The 16523-nt window shown below is 48.0% G+C and overlaps 1 protein-coding gene across 4 annotated transcripts in view; it reads left to right on the forward strand.

Moving 5' to 3' along the window:
• RXRG (retinoid X receptor gamma) overlaps positions 1-16268 on the forward strand; it is a 46943-nt gene extending 30675 nt beyond the window's left edge. For all 4 annotated transcript variants that reach the window (XM_053607079.1, XM_053607080.1, XM_053607082.1 and 1 more), the window contains 6 exons: positions 7285-7445; positions 7566-7695; positions 8797-8929; positions 10484-10575; positions 11760-11865; positions 15975-16268. In XM_053607079.1, the coding sequence (XP_053463054.1) occupies positions 7285-7445; positions 7566-7695; positions 8797-8929; positions 10484-10575; positions 11760-11865; positions 15975-16122 (770 nt within the window). In that variant the 3' untranslated portion in view covers positions 16123-16268. The remainder of the gene's footprint in view (positions 1-7284; positions 7446-7565; positions 7696-8796; positions 8930-10483; positions 10576-11759; positions 11866-15974) is intronic.
• Positions 16269-16523: the final 255 nt, after the last annotated feature.

The raw sequence follows: 16523 nt of genomic DNA on the forward strand, positions 1-16523 counted from the left end.
CCTCGCCTTCAGCATAGTGCCGACGTCTCCCCTCTAATCCTGGATCTCACTCTGGGGAAAACCGCAGATCTGATTTTCCTCACCGGGCCTTTGCGACCTTGGTATGCTACAGCTTCTTGCACATTGTCATATTTCATTGTCTGTTGGCATCATCGGCATGACGCAGGTCCAACAGACCAGGCCTTCTCATTCAGAGAGATGACTGTTGTACATTTAGTCGGTTACATATTGTATTTTTATTTATTTTATTTATTTATTTTTTTAGAGACAGAGTCTCACTTGGTTGCTCTCGGTAGAGTGCTGTAACATCACAGCTCACAGCAACTTCAAACTTTTGGGCTCAAGTGATCCCCTTGCCTCAGCCTCCCGAGTAGCTTGGGACTACAGGTGCCTGCTACAACACCGCTAATTTTTGTTTTGTTTTTTTTCCGGCTAAGTTTTGATTGGAGTTGTCCTTGTTTGGAGGGTCCGGCTGGATTTGATCCTGCCAGCTCCAGTGTCATAGCCGCTTGAGCTACAGGCGCTGAGCCGTGTTACATATTTTAATTTATGGTATGTGTTAACTGAGCTATTCTAGTGTCAGGGAAAAAAAGTCCGCAAGTACTTTCTGTTCCTTTAAAAGATGGAAAAGTCTTTCTGTTAAGTAACACAAATAAATTGAAGAGGGTAGTTAATTAACTAGTGAACTCAAGCAGGTGCATGGGGTTAGTGGGGAATCTTAATAGATTTTAGAGTGAAGGGGTCTTGCCCTTCACTGGGAGAGAGGAACAGGGGGTTCAGTCGGTCCCAGGGGCTCCTCTTTCTTTTTTTTTATTATTTTTTTTGTAGAGACAGAGTCTCACTTTACTGCCCTCGGTAGAGTGCCATGGCATCACACGGCTCGCAGCAACCTCCAGCTCTTGGGCTTATGTGATTCTCTTGCCTCAGCCTCCCGAGCAGCTGGGACAACAGGCTCCTGCCACAACGCCCGGCTATTTTTTTGTTGTTGCAGTTTGGCCCGGGCTGGGTTTGAACCCACCACCCTCAGCATATGGGGCCAGCGCCCTACTCACTGAGCCACAGGGGCTGCCCAGGGCTGCTCTTTCTTGAGGAGCTTCTTTTCGGTAAGGAGGGGGAGTCACACTGAAAGGACTCATGAGGAAACAGGTTCTTTGTGCCCTGCTAAGAGGGAAGGCTGGCAAGGGGAAAAAGAAATATTCTTAGAATCTCAGCATGTTGAGGTAGAGATGGCACTTCAGAATCACTTAGCAGCTGTTAACTGCAAGAGATGAGGAGACAGGCTCAGAGAGGCAAGGCAAGTTTTCCACGGTGCCAAAGGCAGGCAATGAGTGGACAGACCCAGGCCTTACATGTCCTTTATTGCCATGATCTGAAAGAACTGAGCACTCCAACTTCTAGCCACAATCTCACAGCCTCAAATCTGAGCTCTTGACAGGCTGCCCCATACCCCACAATCTTCCCTGCTCAAGGGATGGCTGTTCCGTTTTTCAGTTGCTCAGACCAGAAACCTCTCTCTGACTCCCCTCTTTCTTTCCTATGCCACCTGCAATGCATGGGGGAAATCTTGTCTCTTCCTCAAAATATGCTCAGAATCTTGCCGAGTTTCACCACTTTTACTACTACCACCCTAATTGAAGCCACCTATATCTTTTGTAATAATCCAAGCAGCACCCTAAGACACCTCCCTGCCTCCATCTTTATCTTCCTACAGTTTCTCCTTGGCAGAGCAGCCGAGTGAGGCATTTAACAAGATTCTTCAGTGTCTGCCCTTATTACCCAGAAAAGAGACAAAATCTTTGCTAGGACTTCAGTGTTGTTTGTGGTCTGGATGCTCTGTCGTCTCTCTGCTTCAGCCTTCCTGGCCTCTTTGCTGGTCCTCAAGCACACCAGGCATGCTCCTACCTCAGGGCCTTTGCACTTGCTGTCTGTCTGGAATGCTTTCTTCCCAGGTATCCGCATGGCTCATGTCTTCTCTTCGTTCAGATCTTTACTCAGTTATTCCCTTCTCAGCAAAGCCTTGCCTGGGTACTCTGCTTAAAATTGAATCAGCTGTCCCCAACCATTCCTTGTCTCTTTTCTATGGCATTTATTACTATCTAACATACTTATTTATCTTGTTTACGGTCTGTGTCCAGGAAGGCAGAGGTGTTCACACTTATTCATCTTGCTTACTGTTTGAATCCAAGAAGGCAGGGGTTTTGTCTGCTTTTCATTTCTACTGCTGCACCACCAGTGATGATGATAGTGCATTCTAGCCATTGAATGAATTGTTGAAGGGCTGGTTTAAACTGCATGCTGAAACCTGAAGTCTTTGAAATACAGGAGCTCCTAAAAATGACTCATTCATTCACTGAGTATTAATAGAGTGCCTACTCTGTGCTCATGTTGTAGTTGCCGTGACGGGGGAGCAACGACGGTAGGGATTGGAAAGTATGATGTGAAATATTTGCTGGGGAAGACTTTCGAAGTCTCCTTTCAGGAGGAGGATGCAACTGATACTCCTCGTGGTTTCCCACCCCGTTATTGTCAAAACATGAAATTAATGACCACCAAGTGTGTTTCCTACTGGCTAGAGCATCCTGGCTGCAGGGGTCACTCCCCACCCCCAGGACAGATGGGTTTCAAGTTGGCTTGGAAAAATAACAGTTTTTAGTAAGCACATGATATTAAATTAAAGGAAGGTAAATGGCCTCCATCAGAGAAGCTGTCATTCCTACTTCATTATAGTTAGTCTAATTTATCTCTCAAAACTCAAGCTGAGTATCCCCCAGCTCAGTTAGGATCAGAGTGGTCAATAGAACAAATGGGGGAGTGTGGTTCTTTCATTTAAAAAGAAAAGAAAAGAAAGAAACAGTAAATAAAACAGGGAAATGTGAATTGTACGAGACTGGGCAGCTCTTTTACATCTAACATTGTTCTGCTACTTTAACAGAGTTTTAGGCCCAGTGTTTGCTTCCACATTCTTCAAAAGAATGTGGAGAAACAGAAGTAATAACAAGCTAAGTAGTATAAATAAAGAGGGGGAGAGGAACTCTTAGAGAAATGTCTGAAGAGCTTGGTACCATTTACCCTGACAAAGAGAGGCAAAGAGTGAATCACTTCCTCATCTCACTAGGGGAGGGGTCACCTTCAAAAGGCCATTGGGCAGCCTTCCCTTCACCACCATCATTTCTGCCCTTGATTTCCAGAATTTGGGGCTTAGTTCGGAAACCTTCTCGAGGACAAGAATAACAACATGCTGGAGCAGATAACTGAGAGAGACTATAGAAATTACACAGATAGGACGAGATGGAATTGAGGAGGGCTCAGAATTCACCTGCCTGGGACTAGGAGCCAGGGCCTGTGGCCCTTTTAGGATATATAATGTTAAAGCTGGATGGGCATTTGCTATTCTCCTGTGTAACACACCCATTTCCTGAAAGAAGAAACAGAGGTCAGAGAGGCTAGGGAGCCGCCCAAGCTTATATAGCAAGTGAGTAGCAGAATTTGTGTAGGACTGGGACCCTCTGACTCCCAGGCCACCTTGCGGGTTCTGAGGAAGTCTGTTTCCATGATTTCTGACCACATACAAGTAGTTTCAAGACTAGTGAGTGGATTTTCTTTGAGCCTGTTCGTGGGCAGCAGTGGCGTCCTTACCTGGCCCAGCACCTTGGATGTAGCACAGAGGGATTAGAGATGGGTTTGCAAGGCAGCCACTGGGGGTTCCCATGCTGACTCCACTGCTACACAGAGGGATAGAGATGATGGGTTTGTAAGGCAGCCTCTGGGGGTTCCCATGCTGACCCCACCACTGCACAGAGGGATTAGAGATGATGGGTTTGCAAGGCAGCCACTGGGGGTTCCCATGCTGACCCCACCACTGCCCGGAGGGATTAGAGATGGGTTTGCAAGGCAGCCACTGGGGGTTCCCATGCTGACTCCACCACTGCACAGAGGGATTAGAGATGATGGGTTTGCAAGGCAGCCACTGGGGGTTCCCATGCTGACCCCACCACTGCCCGGAGGGATTAGAGATGGGTTTGCAAGGCAGCCACTGGGGGTTCCCATGCTGACTCCACCACTGCACAGAGGGATTAGAGATGATGGGTTTGCAAGGCAGCCACTGGGGGTTCCCATGCTGACCCCACCACTGCCCGGAGGGATTAGAGATGGGTTTGCAAGGCAGCCACTGGGGGTTCCCATGCTGACTCCACCACTGCCCAGAGGGATTAGAGATGGGTTTGCAAGGCAGCCACTGGGGGTTCCCATGCTGACCCCACCACTGCACGGAGGGATTAGAGATGATGGGTTTGCAAGGCAGCCTCTGGGGGTTCCCAAGCTGACCCCACCTCTGCCCAGAGGGATTAGAGATGGGTTTGCAAGGCAGCCACTGGGGGTTCCCATGCTGACCCCACCACTGCACGGAGGGATTAGAGATGATGGGTTTGCAAGGCAGCCTCTGGGGGTTCCCAAGCTGACCCCACCTCTGCCCAGAGGGATTAGAGATGATGGGTTTGCAAGGCAGCCACAGGAGGTTCCCATGCTGACTCCACCACTGCACTGAGGGATTGGAGATGGGTTCGCAAGGCAGCCACTGGGGGTTCCCATGCTGACCCCACCACTGCCTACCTTGGTGACTACAGGCAGGTTACCTAGTTTCTCTAGGGCTGATAAGTGCTCTGCGGGTTATTGGGAAGGTTAAATGAAATATAGTCTATATAATTCTTGAGCATAATTCGTGACTACAGGAAAAGAGGTCCATAAATTTGGCTAGTGTCATAAATTTATAATGAACATATGTTGGACGAATGGCTAAAATCCCATCATAAGGCAGGAGTTTGGTACTATTTTAGATCATCCAAGGGCGCTTAGCTGTACCCTGATGTTTGCCTTAGCCGTAGCTCACAATGTCTGCCAAATAGAAGTTATCCTCCAACAACAGGTGTGTGACTCCTCAGTTACGACAGTAAGATTTATGGCACAAAGAGGAAAAGTGAACAGCAAAAGGTTGCTCAGTTAATGGCAAAGTTGAAATTAGAATCTAATTCCCTCAAACCAAGGTTATTTCTTTTGAAGCTTGAAGGTTATTTTCCCTGAATAAGTCTATAGAAGAAATTAATTGAGGACCGTAAGTGAAACTTAACTCTGTTTGCTTTCCCTCAGATTTTTATTTTTATCTTTTTAGAGACACTCTTTGTATTACCTAGTGCAGTAGCGTGATAATAGCTCACTGTAGCTTCAGAGTCTAGAGCTCAGATGACCTTCCTGCCTCAGCCTTCTGAGTAGGTAAAACTATAGGCATGGGCCACCATGCCTGGCTAACTTTTAAAATTTTTTGTTGAGATGGGGTCTTGCCATTTTGCCCAGGCTGATTTGAACTCCTGTCCTCAAGCAATCCTCCCACTTTGGCCTCCCAAAGCACTGGGTTTACAGGTGTCACCCCCATGCCCAGCCTCCCTCAACTTTTTTTTTTTGCAGTTTTGTCTGGGGCTGGGCTTGAACCAGCCACCCCTGGTGTATGGGGCCGGCACCCTACTCCTTGAGCCACAGGCACCGCCTGCCTCCCTCAACTTTTAAAATCAAGACAATTAAAAGCCCACTTACTTAACTTAAAAAAAATTAATACAGGAAGCATTCAACTTTAGTCAACTACATAAAAATGCATATTATAGCTTCTATATGTTGTCAGTAAAGGCAGACTGACGGAGTGAACACGAAGTATGGATTAGACAGTAAGAGGAGCAGAAAGGAGGTGAGGGAGGAAGAGGCCAAAAGGGAGAGACAAGCCCAAGAGGGTAAAAGGAGACGGAGGAAAGAGTGACGCGCACTGAATTTTTAATAATTATTTCATGAATTCCCACAAAACCCTTTCAGTTGAGTTCTACAATCCCTGCTTTATAGATAAGGAAAAGGAGGCTTCCTAGGCTAAGGGATGTGTCCAATGGCACAATTTCGCAGGTAAACACTAGGGCTACATTTTGAAGAAGATTTCTTTGATTCTGAGTCACCTGGTTTTTGCTCGTCTCTCTCCTATTTTCTCCTTTCCGTTCTCTCCCCTTTCTGTTTCTCTCTCCCTAACCCCCTGCCTTGTTTTCTCCTTCCTAATTTCCCTCTCTCCCTTCCTTCCTTCCTTCCTTCCTTGCACTCTCCCAACCGCACAGTAAGTACCCTTCTCATCTTGAGGCTTTTTAGCACATCTCTCCTAGGCTGTGAAGAGGAAGCTGTGTTCTGCCACATGCCCTTCTCTGACCTACCTGGTATGATCAGCCTGGGTGTGCTGCACCCCAGTTCAGTCCCTTCTGCAGCCACGTGGCTCATGGCAACCTCAGAGAGTAAGAGGTGCTTTTGCGCATAGACTCCGGGGAGGAAAGCAGAGAAGCGGAGAGGAAGGACTTCCTAGTCGTGTGGTTGTCACGGAGTTTCAGGCTAGTCATCTGCTCACAGAGTGATTTTCTTGACTCTTGGGTTATTAAAAAAGTGTGTCCTAATATTGAATTCTGCTTATTGCTTCTGGGAATAAGATGGAAAGCACAGTCTTTGAGAGGATGGAAACCAGCCCAACAGAGACTATTCCCCCAGTGAAGAGGGCAGAATTGGGAACAGGGGGGTCGGCTTCACATACTAATGTGCAGACCCAGAGTGTTCGGAGAGTTGCCGTGAGCCTGGATTAAAGGTTTTGGGGAGGCTGAGATAATTCCAACCTATGCTTTTGCTTATGTACTCTCCCACCTCCACAATCAGCCACTGATTCTGAAATGTCATCTAGGTGACATCCCTCCACACCTTCACTTACTAAATACCCACGGTTGGCTCCCTGAAGATCTTCCCTGACAAGTCAGATCAGGTGATGGTGTGTTCAAGCTTGTGCACAAGGGGCAGACTTAATGGGACGTGAAGGCCAGGGATGGTGTACAGGGTCCAACGGAGGGAGTTTTTAAAGGAGTATGCCTACTGCTTAACTGTTTCATGCTCCCAGCTTCTTAGAAGCAGCAGGGAAAGGAAGAAAAGTGTAGGGGACCTCAGGCATAGCAAGCAGACACTGGCTTATAATTACAGAGGGTAGAACAGGAGTTTGTTAAAGCTTCACATGCAAACTTCTCAGCAGGGTCACCACGATACATTGCAAAGAGTATGGACTAAGGAACCTCTAGTTCCGCACGGGCGCATGCAAATAGCTTTGCCCTCGCCAGTACCATAGTGATCTTCATTTTACAGAGGAGGCAGTTGAGCCATAGGTAGGTAAATGAGTTTCCTGCAGTTTTTCTGGGCATTCTAGTAACCTGAGCACGTCCCGCTGCATGTCAGCTGTGCAAGAAGAAAGGCAGAGGAGCCGGGAGCGAGCCGAGAACGAGGCTGAATGTGCCAGCGGCGGCCATGAAGACATGCCCGTGGAGAGGATTCTAGAAGCCGAACTTGCTGTTGAACCAAAGACTGAATCCTACGGTGACATGACCATGGAGAACTCGGTATGTGAACTTGGACCTACATCCGTCTTTATGGAGATGGGGGGACTGGAGATGAGGGTACATGTTAGGGTTCCAGAACCTGTCACTCACAGTACTCACAGCACTTTGTTCCTTTTTCAGACGAATGACCCTGTTACCAACATATGTCACGCGGCTGATAAGCAGCTTTTCACCCTTGTCGAATGGGCCAAGCGTATCCCCCACTTCTCTGAGCTCACTTTGGAAGACCAGGTCATTCTGCTCCGGGCAGGTAAGGCCTATTGGCTTCTCTTTTGTTGGGACCGTAACCTGGGCTGCCAGTTTGAAATTACCATTGGGATCCTTAAAAAAGGGACCTGATGGAGCTACACCCCATACACGCTGGGTACCTGGTTGATGATAAGATAACCCTGTTCAGAGTTGTTCTGTTTTAATGTTTACTTATAGGCTATTAAATTTGGATAGAGCCTCCCCACTCCTCCCAAAAAACTCCTACTTTCATTCCCAAGTGAAACATTGCCAACAGCAGGCTGGGACTGCAGATTTTACCATGGCTTTACAATTTGTGTTTATTTTTCAAAGACTGTTAAATCAATTTTATTGAGGATGATTTATAGCAGTGCATTCCTTATGGTAATGAAATTGGCAGTTAGAGATAGTCCCATTTCACAGGTGAAACAAAGAGACCAAAGATCTTTGGTCAAGCTTATACATGTCTGAATGGATTCTAAGGTCTGTTTCTATTTTAAGATTCCATGTGCTATAGCCTCCCCTGCCTCCTATTTCTGGGACGCTGTGCAGTCCGTTGACATATGCCATATCTCCTCTTTGTCACTGAGCCAGCAGGGAAATTTCACGAAGATTGGCTGAGCACTGGGAGGCAGTCCCCTCATTCATCCTGTTAGATAATGAGCAGTCACTGAGTGCTGACTGAAAGCTGCACACTGTGCTGGGTGTTACCAGACAACGCCAAAGAATTAGAACTAGGTTGTCAGGTCCTGGGGGCAGAGACTGCAAGGTGTATTTGCTTTATCCACCATGGCAGCTAACACAGTGACTATTATCTGCTAAATGTTCAATCTGTATTTGTTCACTGATTAAAAAAAAAAAAAAAAAAGAGCCCTTGTCCTCAGCTGTCATTCTGGGTTGCCCCCAAGCGATGGTGGGGGATGTACACAGCCGTAAGTCGGGAGGCCCCATTCTTATCCTTTGTTTCTTCACTAAATAGCTGTGTCATCTTGAGCTAATTCCTAACCTCCCTAGATTTTCCATTCTGCTGGTATCACTCAGGCAATGATACATGCATTGGATGATATTGAGGAAGCAAGAATGTGGTCTGTTTTCCCTCAAGGCCTCCTCCTTATCCTTGCAGGGTGGAATGAATTGCTGATTGCTTCTTTCTCCCACCGCTCAGTTTCCGTGCAGGATGGCATCCTTCTGGCCACAGGATTACATGTCCACCGGAGCAGTGCCCACAGCGCTGGGGTGGGCTCCATCTTTGACAGGTGTCTGCCTTCTGCTTCCCGTGTGTGTGTGTACACACATGTGTGTATACGTGGACTCACTCATGGGCATGAACCTGTGGGTTGTGCTGGGACATAGGAGGAGTTGCACAAGACTCTGCAGAGACCATTAAGCACATGATGATATAACCTGGGGATTGATAGGGGACTAAAAGAAAGGTGAGATCACAATAGGATAGAACCACTCAGAGGGCAGCACGGTTGCTGGGCAGATGAGAGACCTGCTACTCCTATGGGTTTCTAAAGAAGAGATTGGGTCATGGACATTCACTAGTAAGCTGGGGGTTGGGAGGGTAAACTGCTTATCCTAGAGACCAGGGATGGGAGAAGGGTTCAGAATCTGTCCTCAGCAGGAGGCAGGTGGCGCTGAGGTTCATGCTGGACTCTATATTAGGGCCCAGCTTGTAGCAGGAGCAGACGGCTCTTGGCTGGGCAATGACACCCAAGCAGAAATTGGCGCTTCAAATGGTGCTAAAGGGAAATTAAGCCACCTGATTTAAAGAGACAAATGAATAGATTACTGACTGGGGGGGTGAGAGGATGGACAGCTGATAAAGAGGAAAGGAAAGTTGAAAATAGCTGGGTGTGGAGGCTCACACCTGTAATCCTAGCTCTCTGGGAGGCCAAGGTAGGTGGATTGCCTGAGCTAACCAGTTTGAGAACAGCCTGAGCAAGAGTGGAGACCTGGTCTGTAAAAATAACTGGGCATTGTGGCAGGTGCCTGTCGTCCCAGCTACTCAGAAAGCTGAGGCAAGAGGATTACTTGAGCCCAAGAGTTTGAGGTTGCTGTGAGCTGTGATGCCACTGCACTCCACCCAGGGTGACAGGGCAAAATTCTGTCTCAAAAAAAAAAAAAAATTAAAACAAGTTGAAAATAGGCTGTCTGCCCCATGCCAGGGTCCTGTGGCCTCTTTCCACTCATGCACCTGCATGACTTTTCATGCCATGTCACATCCATCTAAGATGTCTCTACCCTTCCCAGCCCTCTCCCACTGCATGCTCCATGTTGAGGCCGGTATGGTCTTAGAATGACTCAGCCCCCTTCACAGGGCCTGTAGAGTCCCCCCGTCCCTGGCTGCTGCCTTCTGCTGTCTCCTGCTAGATAAGCGATGCTCCCACCCTGCTTGGCCTGCTGCATTCCCCGTGTCCACATCTTCTGGGGGCCTTACCAGGCCCTGCTCAGAGTTCCTGGCTTCCTCCTTGGCGCACCCTCGGACTTTGCTCATGGCAGTTACTAATTCTTCACTGGGCTTCGTGATGCTGCTTGCTGTTTCTGCATCTGTTTCTCTCTCTTTTTTAATTGTCTTGGTTTGGACCTTCATTATGTAAAATGTAATCTATGTCTGTTTCTTTCCTTAAATTGCAAGTGCCTTGCAATGAGGGACTGCATCTTATTCATTTCTATACCACTAGTACCTGGTACCTCATCTGGAAAACAGTGGGTACATAAAAAAATACTGGTTGAATTCATTTTGCTGGTCCGTGGCCTAGCACTTACGATTTTTCTCATTTCCTGCCCTTGTTTCCTGTGAGCAGAGTTCTAACCGAGCTGGTTTCCAAGATGAAAGACATGCAGATGGACAAATCGGAGCTGGGGTGCCTGAGAGCCATTGTGCTGTTTAACCCAGGTGACTGCAGCTCCACCTCTGGGACATGTGTGCTCAGCCCTCCTCCGTGGCTGGCCCCATGCGGTGTTTGGTCCTCTAGCTCAGCTGAGGCTGAGAAGGCAGGGCCAGGAATCCAGGAGAGCACAGAGAGTCAACTAGCTATCCCTGGCCTCTGCTGCTAGAGCCATCTAGAAAAATGTGAATGGGCGTGGAATGTTCCCATTTTGGGGCAAGTAGGGAGGCTGAGAGATGACAGTGGCCTAGGGGGGTAAGGGAGGGAGGCTGTGAAAAGTGGTCACGCCTGGGATTTGCTGATGGATTGCATGTAGGATGAGAAAGAAAGAGGGGAGTTAAAAATAGCTCTTGGGGTTTTTTGCTTTGTTTTCCTGAACACCAGTGACAAAATGAAGTTCTCATTGATTGAGAACTCTAGGGAGAGCAAGTTCTGAGGTGGGGGTGGGTAGGACAGGATTGTGTCTTTGGAGATGGGTGGGAGACATTGAAGAGCAGCTGGGCAGGAGCCACTGCTCTGTGTCTGAACATCAGGGGAGAAGCAGGACCAGAGATAAATTCTGAGAGCTTTCAGCCTCTGCCTGGCATGGGAGGCCATGAACCTGAGGTGAGATCATCCATGGAGCAAATAAAAAAAGAGCAGAGACCAGGGCTGGGGACTGCGGTGTGCCAGCAGTGAGAGTCAGGGGAGCAAAGTTGGTGGGGTAGGGAGACAGGCTGAAGAGCAGTGTCCTGGAGGCCCCGGGGAAGAGTAGTTCGGGAAGGAGGAAGTGATCAGCCTCATGAAATTCTGCTCTGGGCCGGGAGAGATGAGCCTTCAGAGTTACGTAGAGAGTTACCCGTGTGCTGTATCTCCTGAATTAGCCCATTGATGCAGGCGCGAGTCAATTCAGGTTTTGTCCCTCGTCTTATCACTTGACCCATGCATGCAGTAGGCACTCAATAAATACGTGAAGGTGATATTTCCAGAAAGGCATGGTTAAAATAAGACTCTCCTCCTTGGAGTCAGTGGTGGGTATGTCTGGCTATTAACAACGTGTAATTGGACACAAATGCCCGGCTTTGTTTATGTCACAACTGTCCCCCCATCCAGGGCATCTCTGATCCTGCCAGGGGAGGCGGGTAGAGGGATTAGGGACCGCCTCAGTGGGAGGGCGTGTGTAACCACAAACTAGATCAGTCGTCTTTTTTAGATGCCAAGGGTCTGTCCAACCCCTCTGAGGTGGAGACTCTGCGGGAGAAGGTATATGCCACCCTTGAGGCCTACACGAAGCAGAAGTATCCGGAACAACCAGGCAGGTGAGAGAGGGCTCAAAGAATGGTCCCCACAACAGCAGCTACCCCCTCCACTTACTGAGCACCCAAAGTGCACCAGCTGTTCTCAAATGTTATTTTCTCTCCATAACAAGCTGAAAGCCACTGAGAGGTTAACTCCACGAAGCTGGAGTTCTCGCCTCTCTTTTCTGTCTTTTCACCATCCATCTCTTGAGCATCAGCTCCTAAAGCAGTGCCCAGAACGTGGAATACACCTTTAAATGCTGGATGAATGAGAAAGTGGATGAATGAGAGTGGGAACTATTGTCTCCGGTTTGTAGAAGGAGCAGAAGTTCAGAAGGGTTAACTAACGCTGCTCCACGGAGGAGGTGAGATGTGAACCAGGTCTGGCTGACCGCACAGAGCCTGTGTTTGAAGAGTGACAGCATTGCTTTCTGGTCTGCCCACAGAAGCCTCCATGCCGTAGAGTGTACAGGCTTTGGCAGCCTGGAGATGTGGCTGGTCCACCGGGTGCCGGCTGTGTGGCCTCTGTGCTGGGTCTGGTCAAAAGGATGTTGATCTCAAAGATCTCTGGGCCATCTGGCAGTTCAGGTGTTCCTGAGTTATTTAAAAAAATTCTTTTTTTTTTTTTTGGTAGAGACAGAGTCTTACTTTATGGCCCTCGGTAGAGTGCCGTGGCATCACACAGCTCACAGCAACCTCCAACTCCTGGGCTTAAGCGATTCTCTGGCCTCAGCCTCCCAAGTAGCTGGGACTACACGCGCCCGCCACAACGCCCAGCTATTTTTTTTTTTTTTGGTTGCAGTTCAGCTGGGGCTGGGTTTGAACCCACCACCCTCAGTATATGGGGCCGGCGCCTTACCGACTGAGCCACAGGCGCCGCCCTAAAAAAATTCTTAAACATTGCACAGCTAATTAAGAGTTTTTCCTCTCTGCTTCAGTTAGCATGAGAAAATATGATCTTCAAATCTCATAGAAAACAGGAAGTAAGACTGAAAAGACTGACTTAAAGGGATATCATTTTGTCTTTAGGATTAATTGCCAGTGCCCTTGATTCCCACTGATGACTCCTATTTCCCTTGTGAAGTTTAATTTCCATTAAGCTGCCTATCCTAGATCATAAGTCTGTATCTATCAGCTGTCCAGAAGAGGCTGGGCTGTGTTTTTTTTGTCAGAGGCTGTGGCTAAATCTGAGTGGGTGGGTTTCAGCCCTTTGGCACAGTAAATAGGCAGGCCTAGGGTGTGAGTTAGAGAGATCAAGCTGTGATAATAAACCTATCAAATGTCAGGAGTTTAACACAATAGAAGTTCGTTTCTTGCTCTGACATCTATGTGGGCAGTCAGTTCAGAGCAGTGGCTTTTTTCCATGCCGTCATTCAGGGATCCAGGCTCCTTCCTTCTTGTGACTCCCCCATGATGCAGTGATATGATGTAGTTTATGATGGAAGGGGAAAGGGGAAAGGAGCAGAGAGGTGGCTACACATGAGTGAGACCTAGGTCTGGAGAGGTCCTTCACCCTCACTTCCACTGGCTACAGCTTAGCGACATGGCCCAGCTAGCTGCAAAGGAGGTCGGAGGATATAACCAGCTATATGCCAAGGAAGAACCAGAGAATAGGTTTTGGTGAACACCTGAGAAGTGTCTTCTCCACCTGCCCAAGATAGAGGCCTAGAAGCCCTGCCCAAGGCACCAGGACCTGGCTGCCAGCTCAGCTTGGCCTGTAGCAGGGGTGAGCCCTGGGCAAATTGTGGTACCTGAGAACCGTGAGTTGGATGCGTTCTGCCGCTTCTTCCCATGTCTCTTGCATGTATTGTGTGCAGGGCATTAGCCGTAAGGAGTCTCGCACTCATCCTTTTCCTGGAACTGACTATAGGTCCTGCTGGCTGTTTATCTTAAAAAAACAAACAGAAAAAACCCAACTCTCTTTTTTCCTAATTATTATGCAAGCAACGCATGCTATGGTGGGAGATAAGAAAACTACTTTAAAAATAAAGCAGGTAAGAAAAACTGTAAATATTTTGGCACATATCTTTCTAGTTAGTATCGTTGGGTATCTATGTATGTATATGTAGAAATACATATTTATAGATATGAAATTATATACTTTGGGTTTTTTCTTCCCTTAACCATTCTAGGAATTTTATCAGGTTATTGAAAAGTATAAGATTATCATTTTCAAAAGGTTTTATAATGCTTCACAGTGTGGGTGCATCCTAATGTATTTGGTTCTTGTCCTCTGGTTGACATTTAAGTTTTTTTTAATGAGTATTACTTTTAAAACTTTGGAACTTGAACCTTATCTGGGAAGAGGGCTGCCAGGGGCCGGGGATGCCTCCAGACCCTGAGGAGAGATGCCAATACCGGCTGCCTGGACTAGGGCAGAGCCTGGAACTTCAGAGAGATGGCACAGATGGGTCCCCTGCGTGTCCCTGAGTTCATCCAGCACAGCTTGGACAGAGGGTGACTGCCCTGGATGAGTGTTCACCAGCAACATCAGGGGTGTCACTGGACAGGCAGATAAGTGTGCTGAAGCCTGGTCAGTGACACCCCTGATGTCCCTGCAAAAACTGAATCAACCGCACAGGCAGGGCAAAGTGGTTTTCTCAGTGGTAGAGTGCTGCCACCCTGTGGAGACCCTTCAGAAATGCACCTCACAGGGCCAGAGTTGGGATTTCTCAGAAAGCAGAGATCAAAACCGAGGAGTGTGCAGAGCGCACCCCTCCTCTTGCACACACAGCAGGCGCCTTCAAAGGCCCGAGTCCCCCTTGCTGGCAGCATGTGAGCAAGGAATGCAGTGGTCGTTCCATGACTGTGACCACTGATAGGTGTGTTTATTTCTATTAGTCCTGATTGCAGTTCCTAAATCCAGGCCAGACAGCAAAGTGAGAAGTGTGACGGCGTATTTAGGATGCTGCATATCATAAAGCTTTGGCACTTTTAAAGTAAGGAAAACATGTTCAGAGTTAATCTCAGTCTAACTCTGCACTTTATAGAGAAGTCATTTCCTTTGCCTAATTCCATAAAACTTCAAATATGGCAGAACCGTGACCAGGGCTCCGCCCTCTCCCTCTGATCCTTTGTCCAGCTCTTCACTGTCGGGGATGCTGTTCAGGGCTCTTCAGGTGCTTTATTGTCAAAAGCTTTTGAAGTTTTGAGCTGGCATTGGCATAGGCCATTAATTTTTCCATTAGAGAAGCAACTTCTGCTTTTTCAGAGGATGCCACTTTATTTTTCTTGCAATGCTACATTTCCTGAAAACATCATGTGGCATGAACATATAATAGAAACACGGTAGTTTCAAGGACTGTTGGGATTCTACTTTGTAACTTTTTCATGAAATCAATGCGCTCCTTCTACTTCTCTCTTTTCCTAACTTAAAGATGAGCACAGACTAGGAAGCTGATCGATCATAAAAATTCATAACAATTGGTTATAAATTGGCAACAAAAACTTGGTAACTGCCAGACATGGTGACCTGCCTGTAGGCGGGAGATGAGGCCCAGGAGTTTTGAGTTTAACCTGAGCAACATAGTGAGACCTTGTCCCTGTTTCCCCTTAAAAAACTTGGTAACTGGGGCGAACTGAGGTCCCAGGGCCTAACACGACTGTACTGTGAGGGACAGCGTAGTCTACTGAGAACAGGGACCCCCTCAGCTATTGCTCATTTTCCTGTCCCAGAACCTGTCACAACTCTTGGCACATTGTAGGGACTCGAGCGTATTCATCTAACTCTGACATCTAAATGGCCATAGCTTCTGTGTGTCTGATGCCCACCACGGGCTCTAAGTGCTTCTGCAGATCTGTCCAAAAACCCTTTGGGACACAGGGAGTGTAAGGGACAGCAGCAGCCGGAGCCCCAGCTGCAGCCCTTTCTCTTCACTACCGTGAATGAGCAGAGTCCAGGGCGATTCCAGGACATGGCAGCAGAATGGAAGATTCTCAAGGGGTCATATGCTCCAGCTCCTGCCTTTAAAACCGATTAGCCCTCTAGCCTGTTTCTGAAGCTCCCTAGGATTAGCGTCTCCAAGTCCCTTTCTCCCCTTCCAGCTCTTCATCACAGAGTGGTGCAGGGGACCACTCCAACGGCCTCCTGTGGCCCTCCTGCCGCCCTGACATCTCCTTGGCTTCCGCAGGTTTGCCAAGCTGCTGCTGCGCCTCCCGGCTCTGCGCTCCATCGGCTTGAAGTGCCTGGAGCACCTCTTCTTCTTCAAGCTCATCGGGGACACTCCCATTGACACCTTCCTCATGGAGATGTTGGAGACCCCGCTGCAGATCACCTGAGCCCCAGCAGCCATGGCCTCCCTACCCAGGACCTCCCTGGGCAGTTGTGTGTGGACCCCCACCCTGCACACTTCCCTCCACCTCCCCCCCCAACCCCTTTCTTGTCCTCAAAATGTGATGCTTATAATAAAGAAAACCTTTCTACATGTGAGACTTTTATAGGTGGAGTTTTGTATAGATGTTCAAGGTAACCTTTCTTGGCTACCTAAGGGACTGGGGGATTTTCTGGAAGTTCTTGGGAAAACTAACCAAGCCTCTGTACATATGACTGGTTTAAATTATTTTTTCACTTGCCATGGAAAGCAAACAAACAATAAAATACTATATATGACATTGGCACTGCCGGAGCACAGGGTGTGTTATTGGGCTGGAGGGAAGTCATCTCAGATGTGGGAAGGCTG

The sequence above is a fragment of the Nycticebus coucang genome, chromosome 10 (genome assembly GCF_027406575.1).
Source record: "Nycticebus coucang isolate mNycCou1 chromosome 10, mNycCou1.pri, whole genome shotgun sequence".
Lineage (NCBI taxonomy): Eukaryota > Metazoa > Chordata > Mammalia > Primates > Lorisidae > Nycticebus > Nycticebus coucang.